The sequence below is a fragment of the Oncorhynchus mykiss genome, chromosome 10 (assembly GCF_013265735.2).
Source record: "Oncorhynchus mykiss isolate Arlee chromosome 10, USDA_OmykA_1.1, whole genome shotgun sequence".
Classification (NCBI taxonomy): domain Eukaryota; kingdom Metazoa; phylum Chordata; class Actinopteri; order Salmoniformes; family Salmonidae; genus Oncorhynchus; species Oncorhynchus mykiss.
The window spans coordinates 5044668-5054645 of record NC_048574.1 but is presented as its reverse complement, the minus strand read 5'-3'; the positions used below and the strand labels follow the sequence as shown (position 1 = coordinate 5054645).

The 9978-nt window shown below is 43.7% G+C and overlaps 1 protein-coding gene across 1 annotated transcript in view; it reads left to right on the top strand.

Annotated features, from left to right (window-relative positions):
• Positions 1-2249: 2249 nt before the first annotated feature.
• kl (klotho) overlaps positions 2250-9978 on the top strand; it is a 47451-nt gene continuing 39722 nt past the window's right edge. The window contains exons 1-3 of the mRNA XM_036989527.1: positions 2250-3217; positions 3804-4046; positions 5127-5314. Coding sequence (XP_036845422.1) covers positions 2438-3217; positions 3804-4046; positions 5127-5314 — 1211 coding nt within the window. The 5' untranslated portion in view covers positions 2250-2437. The remainder of the gene's footprint in view (positions 3218-3803; positions 4047-5126; positions 5315-9978) is intronic.

Here is a 9978-nt window from a genome sequence, read left to right as displayed (position 1 = left end):
TCCCTCCAACTCTCTTTCCCTTCATCCCTCCTTCCCTTCATCTCTCCTTCCCTCCTTCCCTTCATCCCTCCTTCCCTTCATCTCTCCTTCCCTTCATCCCTCCTTCCCTTCATCCCTCCTTCCCTTCATCCCTCCTTCCCTTCATCTCTCCTTCCTTCATCTCTCCATCCCTCCTTCCCTTCATCCCTCCTTCCCTTCATTCTTCATCCCTCCTTCATCTCTCCATCCGTCCTTCCCTCCTTCCCTTCATCTCTCCTTCCCTCCTTCCCTTCATCCCTCCTTCCCTTAATCTCTCCTTCCCTTCATCCCTTCATCTCTCCTTCTCTCCATCCCTCCTTGCCTTTATCTCTCCATCCCTCCTTCCCTTCATCTCTCCATCCCTCCTTCCCTTCATCTCTCCATCCCTCCTTCCCTTCATCTCTCCATCCCTCCTTCCCTTTATCTCTCCTTCTCTCCATCCCTCCTTCCCTTCATCTCTCTATCCCTCCTTCCCTTCATCTCTCCATCCCTCCTTCCCTTCATCCCTCCTTCCCTTCATTCTTCATCCCTCCTTCATCTCTCCATCCGTCCTTCCCTCCTTCCCTTCATCTCTCCTTCCCTCCTTCCTACCAACTCTCCTTCCCTTCATCCCTCCTTCCCTTCATCCCTTCATCTCTCCATCCCTCCTTCCCTTCATCCCTCCTTCTCTCCTTCCCTTCATCCCTTCATCTCTCCTTCCCTTCATCTCTCCTTCCCTTGATCCCTTCATCCGTTCATCTCTCCATTCCTTCCCTCCATCTCTCCATCTCTCCATCATCCTAAACCTGTGGGATCATCAACAAAATAGACATGTTTTTTTGTACAAAATTTCAGTAAGGACTCAGGACCCACATTGGTAACATGAAGGCTAAACCACATATTCAGCATTGGTGTTTCCTTATATTTTGGTAGTCTTGGCAGGAGAGATGACATTGATAATCAACATTAGATTCAGGATGTCTTGGCAAGAGAGATGACATTGATAATCAACATTAGATTCAGGATGTCTTGGCAGGAGAGATGACATTGATAATCAAAATTAGATTCAGGATGTCTTGGCAGGAGAGATGACATTGATAATCAACATTAGATTCAGGATGTCTTGGCAGGAGAGATGACATTGATAATCAAGATTAGATTCAGGATGTCTTGGCAGGAGAGATGACATTGATAATCAACATTAGATTCAGGATGTCTAGGCAGGAGAGATGACATTGATAATCAACATTAGATTCAGGTTGTCTTGGCAGGAGAGATGACATTGATAATCAACATTAGATTCAGGATGTCTTGGCAGGAGAGATGACATTGATAATCAACATTAGATTCAGGATGTCTTGGCAGGAGAGATGACATTGATAATCAACATTAGATTCAGGATGTCTTGGCAGGAGAAGTGACATTGATAAACTGCCCATTATGTCTTTGTTACCATCCATCTCAGGTCAAGATGCATCATGGGTAATATTTTAAATTGTGGGTCATTTAATTACGTATCCCCAGGCAGCTGGGACCATATAATGATGTCGTCATGTTGATGTCAACAAGAGCTTTAGCACCTGTGCCGCCCATAGGGGGGTGTGTGTGGGTGTGTGTGTGTGTGTGTGTGTGTGTGTGTGTGTGTGTGTGTGTGTGTGTGTGTGTGTGTGTGTGTGTGTGTGTGTGTGTGTGTGTGTGGTGTGTGTGTGTGTGTGTGTGTGTGTGTGTGTGTGTGTGTGTGTGTGAGTGTGTGTGTGTGTGTGTGTGTGTGTGTGTGTGTGTTATGCATTTCATACAGATTTGATAGTCCTAAATAATACATTTGCAGTATGGGTGAAGACGATGATCTCAGTGACCCTGCAAACAGAAGATTATTGCATTGTAAACATTCTGTAGACTTTGGTAAATATTGTATTAAAATGCAATCCTTGGCAACTACAGACCTACCTGTCACTTCCCAAATGACATCCTGTTTGCTATAATGTGTACTACTTTTGACCAGAGCCGTAAGGGAGACTGGTCAATAGTGCTTTTTAAAGGGAATAGGGCACCATTTGGGACTTAAAGGAGATTCCTATTGCCCCTTCCTCTCATGGTGTATAAACAGTGTCATCTGTCTTTCCTGTGCTAATGGCCCTGCCTGGAGAGAGATTGGTCATTATCGGTCGGTAACATTGACCGGCTCCCGGAGACCGTCAGTTACGCGTGGAAGGTTTTTGGCTAATCATTGATAGATCTGCTGCTGCTAACCGGGGTCCCGGGGGAAGAGGAGGGGAAAGGTGCTGGAGTTGTCGCATCCAGTTGCGTTTATAGACTAGCTAGTAACCGGCTGTTTGCGCTTCAGAGAACACAACAAGTAGGGACAATATGCCTACTAAAGTAGCCTAGCTATTGGTTTTATGGATTATATAGGATATCGATTTGTATAATTAAGTCTATAATGGTTTATATCACGGTAAATGACCTCACTCAACTTAACGCAGTCGGCGCGATGCAACTCCCTCGTTTCATGACGTTTGTTCTGGTCATTTCTTGTGAGTTGTACCGGGCAGTCGCGGGTCCGGGCGCTGGGTTGAAGACGTGGGAGAGGTTTAGTAAATTGGACTATCCCGGTGACAAAGCTTTCCTCTACGACACCTTTCCTGACAACTTCATGTGGGCGGTTGGAACGGCAGCTTACCAGGTGGAGGGTGCGTTTGAGAAAGACGGGAAGGGCCTGTCCATTTGGGACACTTTTACGCGCGGCGGGAACCGGATAGCTACCGGGGACGTTGGCAGCGACAGCTACCATAACACCCAAAGCGACGTCCGGGCGCTCAAACAGCTCGGGGTCAGTCACTACCGCTTCTCTCTCTCGTGGTCGCGGATATTTCCAAACGGCAGCCGCGGTAGCTACAACGAGATCGGTACCAACTACTACCGGACGCTAATACGGAAGCTGAAGGAGATCAACGTGCAGCCGGTGATCACGCTATATCACTGGGACTTACCTGACAACCTGCAGAGAACGTTCGGCGGGTGGAGCGACCCAGCGCTCGTGGAGCTTTTCCGTGATTATGCAGATTTCTGTTTCCAAACATTCGGTGACGATGTGAAGTATTGGATCACGATAGACAACCCGTTCCTGGTGGCGTGGAACGGGTACGGTACTGGGAAGGTGGCTCCGGGAATCAAGAATGACCCGGACCTGCCGTTTAGAGTGGGACACAACCTCCTCAAGGTGAGAGAGTGAGAGCACTAAATCACAGGTCCCCTTCCAAAATAGCACACTATTCCCTATATAGTGCAATGCTTTTTTGACCAGGTACAAAATAGTGCACTATGAAGGGAATGTGGATGTCATTTAGGACATTTAGGACTGTTCAACTCTGCGTCAGAGTTTATTCACTGGAATGTCACTGTCGTCATTAGAGGACCACAATGTAAAAATACTGTAATTTGTTACAATTATTTTGTCTTGATATTCTGCATGATTTAAAATGCATTGTGTGCTTGAATTGTGTTCTAAATGGTCAAATACATTAAATAAAATAATGGAAAAGCAGAATAATCCCATTTGAAATATATATATATTCTTTACATTCAAAACAATTTATCTCCATCCCTCTGTCTCTGTCTCTGTCTCTCTGTCTCTGTCTCTCTCTGTCTCTGTCTCTCTGTCTCTGTCTCTGTCTCTGTCTCTCTCTCTGTCTCTGTCTCTCTCTCTGTCTCTGTCTCTGTCTCTTTCTCTCTCCTCTCCTCTCCTCTCCTCTCCTCTCCTCTCCTCTCCTCTCCTCTCCTCTCCTCTCCTCCCCTCCTCCCCCCAGGCTCATGCTGCAGCGTGGCACCTCTACGACCGCCACTACCGGCCCCAGCAGCAGGGGAAAGTTTCAATGGCGCTGGCCTCCCATTGGATCAAGCCCAGCAGGACACGGCGTGAGAGCCTGCAGGCGTGTCAGTGGTCCTTGGACTTTGTGTTGGGCTGGTTCGCCAGACCCCTCTTCATTGATGGAGATTACCCCCCTAGCATGAAGCACAACCTGTCCCACCGCCTGCCCTCGTTCACACAGGCACGTAGCCCGGGGTTAGCCTAGACCCAGGGCAGCGGTTCTCAACCTGAGTACTAGTATAGAGACTAGCCCCACTCTACCTGCCCTCCTTCACACAGGCACGTAGCCCGGGGTTAGCCTAGACCCAGGGCACCGTTTCTCAACCTGAGTACTAGTATAGAGACTAGCCCCACTCTACCTGCCCTCCTTCACACTGTCACGTAGAATAGAATAGGCCCTTCCTCTCCGTCCCACATGGCACGCTATTCCCTCTAAAGTGCACTTCTTTTGATCAGGACCCTGTTCCCTTTAGAAAGTTATATTGTTATTCTATTTTGCAACAGATTGAAAGTTATTCTCCTCTCCTCCCCTTTCATCCCTCCCCTTTCACCCCCTCTCCTCTCCTCTCCTCTCCTGCCCTCTCCTCTCCTCCCCTTTCATCCCTCTCCTCTCCTCTCCTCTCCTCTCCTTTCCTTTCCTTTCCTTTCCTCTCCTCTCCTCCTCTCCTCTCCCCTCTCTCCTCTCCTCCCCTTTCATCCCTCCCCTTTCATCCCCTCTCCTCTCCTCTCCTCCTCTCCCCTCTCTCCTCTCCTCTCTTCTCCTCCCCTTTCATCACATCTCCTCTCCTCTCATCCCTTCTCCTCCCCTCTCCTCTCATCCCTTATCTTCCCCTCTCCTCTCCTCCCCTCTCCTCTCATCCCTTCTCATCCCCTCTCTTCTCCTCTCATCTCTTTCCCTCTCTCCTCCCCTCTCCTCTTCTCTCATCCCTTCTCATCCCCTCTCTTCTCCTCTCATCTCATTCCCTCTCCTCTCATCCCCTCTCCTCTCATCCCCTCTTCTCTCATCCCCTCCCCCTCATCCCCTCTGATCCCCTCCCCTCTCATCCCCTCTCCCTCCTCCCCTCTGATCCCCTCTCCTCTCATCCCCTCTCCTCAAATCTCATCTCCTCTCATCCTCTCTCCTCTCATTCCCTCTCATCTCCTCTCACCCCCTCTCCTTTCCTCCCCTTTCATCCCCTCTCCTCCCATCTCTCCCCATCTCCTCTCATCTCCTCCCCTCTCCTCTCATCTCCTCTCATTTCCTCTCCTTTCCTCTATCCAGGCAGAGAGGGATGAGGTGAGGGGGACCGCTGACTTCTTTGCTCTGTCCCATGGTCCTTCTCTGAGCTACCAGCTGATTGACGTCAGTCTCAAATTTGGCCAGATTGAAGTTCTGGACCTGAGGATGCTGCTATACTGGATCAGAGCAGAGTACGACAACCCACCCATCTACATTGTAGAGAGTGGCTGGTAGGTTACTGTTGTGCATCGCGTTGTGTCGTGTTATGGAAATATACCACAACTCAGACTGTGATATGGATGAGATGCAGCTATGTTATGATATGAACTGTAGTCTATGTTATGTCATGTCATGATGTGAACATTAGTCTGTGTTATGTTGTGATATGTTATGAACTGTAGTCTATGTTATGTCATGATATGAACTTTAGTCTGTGTCATGTTATGATATGAACTGTAGTCTATGTTATGTCATGTTATGTTATGAACTGTAGTCTATGTTATGTCATGTTGTATGTTATGAACTGTAGTCTATGTTATGTCATGTTATATGTTAGGAACTGTAGTCTATGTTATGTCATGTTATGAACTGTAGTCTATGTTATATCATGTTATGTTATGAACTGTAGTCTATGTTATGTCATGTTATGAACTGTAGTTTATGTTATGTCATGTTATGAATTGTAGTCTATGTTATGTAATGTTATATGTTATGAACTGTAGTCTATGTTATATCATGTTATGTTATGAACTGTAGTCTATGTTATGTCATGTTATGAACTGTAGTTTATGTTATGTCATGTTATGAATTGTAGTCTATGTTATGTAATGTTATATGTTATGAACTGTAGTCTATGTTATGTCATGTTATGAATTGTAGTCTATGTTATGTTATGATATGAACTGTAGTCTATGTTATATGTTATGAACTGTAGTCTGTTATGTTATGAACTGTAGTCTATGTAATGTTATGAACTGTAGTCTATGTTATGCCATGTTATATGTTATGAACTGTAGTCTATGTTATGTCATGTTATATGTTATGAACTGTAGTCTATGTTATGTCATGTTATATGTTATGAACTGTAGTCTATGTTATGATATGAACTGTAGTCTATGTTATGCCATGTTATATGTTATGAACTGTAGTCTATGTTATGTTATATGATATGAACTGTAGTCTATGTTATGTTATATGTTATGAACTGTAGTCTATGTTATGTCATGTTATATGTTATGAACTGTAGTCTATGTTATGTAATGTTATATGTTATGAACTGTAGTCTATGTTATGTCATGTTATGAACTGTAGTCTATGTTATGTCATGTTATGAATTGTAGTCTATGTTATGTTATGTCATGTTATGAACTGTAGTCTATGTTATGTCATGTTATGAATTGTAGTCTATGTTATGTTATGATATGAACTGTAGTCTATGTTATGCCATGTTATATGTTATGCACTGTAGTCTATGTTATGTTAAATGATATGCACTGTAGTCTATGTTATGTTAAATGATATGAACTGTAGTCTATGTTATGTTATATGTTATGAACTGTAGTCTATGTTACATGTTATGAACTTTAGTCTATGTTATACCATGTTATATGTTATGAACTGTAGTCTATGTTATGTCATGTTATGAACTGTAGTCTATGCCATGTTATGAACTGTACTAATAACTGTTACTACTACATAATAACACAGGGTTGTGCATTGTTATATGTTATGAACTGTAGTCTATGTTATGTCATGCTATATGTTATGAACTGTAGTCTTTGTCATGTTATATGTTATGAACTGTAGTCTATGTCATGTTATGAACTGTACTAATAACTGTTACTACTACATAATAACACAGGGTTGTCCAGGGAGATATCAGGACAGAGGACATCGAGCTCGCCAGCTTGTAATCCTATGTAACGAAAATGAGTTACCCCTGGTACGTTCAGCCGTTCATAAGGGGGAAATTAATGGGGAAAGAATGGGGTTTTGGGATAAACACAAATACGGTCTGAGGTTAATACCAGTTTAGGATATTTTATTAAGTTTATTAGGTTTTGGTTCTATAAGGTAATATCAGTCAGTTAACGGAAAGTATTCAGACCCCTTGACTTTTTCCACATTTTGGTACGTTGCATCCATTCTAAAATGGATGAAAATAAAACATTACAAATCCTCATCAATCTACATGCAATTCAACATAATGACAGAGTGAAAACAGGTTTTAAGATTATTATTTTTTTGCAAATGTAATTAAAATAAAAACTGAAATACCTTATTTTATGTCAGTACTCAGACCCTTTGCTATGAGACTCAAAATTGAGCTCAGGTATCACGGCACAAGGCGAGACCCAGATGCAGACACAGGAAACAGATGGTTGGAGTCTTACAATGTTTAATCATCCAAAAAGGGGTAGGCAAGAGAATGGTCGTGGACAGGTAAAAAGGTCCCAACCAGATCAGAGTCCAGGAGGTACCGAAGGGCAGGCAGATTCAAGGTCAGGGCAGGCAGATTCAAGGTCAGGGCAGACAGATTCAAGGTCAGGGCAGGCAGATTCAAGGTCAGGGCAGACAGATCATAGAAAAGGAGTACGGGGAAAAACAAGCTGGTTGACTAGACTAAACATACAAGACGAACTGGCACACAGACAGGAAACACAGGGATAAATACACTGGCACACAGACAGGAAACACAGGGATAAATACACTGGCACACAGACAGGAAACACAGGGATAAATACACTGGCACAGAGAGACAGGAAACACAGGGATAAATACACTGGCACAGAGAGACAGGAAACACAGGGATAAATACACTGGCACAGAGAGACAGGAAACACAGGGATAAATACACTGGCACAGAGAGAGGAAACAGGGATAAATACACTGGCACAGAGACAGGAAACACAGGGATAAATACACTGGCACAGAGAGACAGGAAACACAGGGATAAATACACTGGCACAGAGAGACAGGAAACACAGGGATAAATACACTGGCACAGAGAGACAGGAAACACAGGGATAAATACACTGGCACAGAGAGAGGAAACAGGGATAAATACACTGGCACAGAGACCGGAAACACAGGGATAAATACACTGGCACAGAGAGACAGGAAACACAGGGATAAATACACTGGCACACAGACAGGAAACAGGGATAAATACACTGGCACAGAGAGACAGGAAACACAGGGATAAATACACTGGCACACAGACAGGAAACAGGGATAAATACACTGGCACAGAGAGACAGGAAACACAGGGATAAATACACTGGCACAGAGAGACAGGAACCACAGGGATAAATACACTGGTACAGAGAGACAGGAAACACAGGGATAAATACACTGGTAGAGAGAGACAGGAAACACAGGGATAAATACACTGGCACAGAGAGACAGGAAACACAGGGATAAATACACTGGGGAAAATCAGCGACACCTGGAGGGGGAGGAGACAATCACAGGAACAGGTGAAACAGATTTATTTTACCTTTATTTAACTTGGCAAGTCAGTTAGGCACAAACTATTATTTACAATGACGGCCTACCGGGGAACAGTGGGTTCCCTGCCTTGTTCAGGGGCAGAACGACAGATTTGTACCTTGTCAGCTCTGGGATTCGATCTTGCAACCTTTCGGTTACTAGTCCAAAGCTCTAACCACAACCTGCCGCCGAAAGAGCTCAGGACCTCAGACTGGGGCGAAGGTTCACTTTCCAACAGGACCACGACCCTAAGCACACAGCCAAGACAACGCAGGAGTTGCTTCGGGACAAGTCTCTGAATGACCTTGAGTGGCCCAGCCAGAGCCCGGACTTGAACCCGATCTAACATCTCTGGAGAGACCTGAAAATAGCTCTGCAGAGACTCCTGCGTCCAACCTGACAGAGCTTGAGAGGATCTGCAGAGAATAATGTGAGAAACTCCCCAAATACAGGTGTGCCAAGCTTGTAGCTTCATACCCAAGAAGACTTGAGGCTGTAATCGCTGCCATCTGAATATTTATGTAAATGTGATATTTCAGATTTTTTTATATATATTTATCTGTATCTGCAAACATTTCTAAAAACCTGTTTTTGCTTTGTCATTATGGGGTATTGTAATGTCATTATGGGGTATTGTGATGTCATTATGTGGTATTGTGATGTCATTATGAGGTTTTGTGATGTCATTATTGGGTACTGTGATGTCATTATGGGGTATTGTGATGTCATTATGTGGTATTGTGATGTCATTATTGGGTACTGTGATGTCATTATAGGGTATTGTGTGTATATTGATGAGGGGAACATACAAAAAAAAGACATTTTAGAATAAGGCTTTAAGCTAACAAAATATGGAAAAAGTCAAGGGGTCTGAATAAGTGACGTTAGCTGATGGATATTATAAGATATCCTTAGCCTGTGTTTACCACAAACCTTATTTTCAGCGTTTATCCAAAACCCCTCCAAAAAACCCATTCATTTCGCCATAGACTTTGGCCAACAAGCCACGGCAGAGTTAATGCCTACAGAAAGATGATTAGTCTCTTATGTTATGCTATGCTGTTATTACCCTGTTATTATACTGTTATTACCCTGTTATTACCCTGTTACTATGCTGTTATGAACTGTAGTCTATGTTATAAACTGTAGTCTGTTATACTCTATAGTCTGTTTTGATACTGTAGTCTATGTTATAAACTGTAGTCTATGTTATAAACTGTAGTCTGTTATAAACTGTAGTCTGTTATAATCTGTAGTCTGTTATAATCTGTAGTGTGTAATGAACTGTAGTCTATGTTATGAACAGTAGTCTATGTTATGAACTGTAGTCTATGTTATGAACTGTAGTCTGTTTTGACCTGTAGTCTGTTTTGATACTGTCGTCTCTGTTATGAATTGTCGT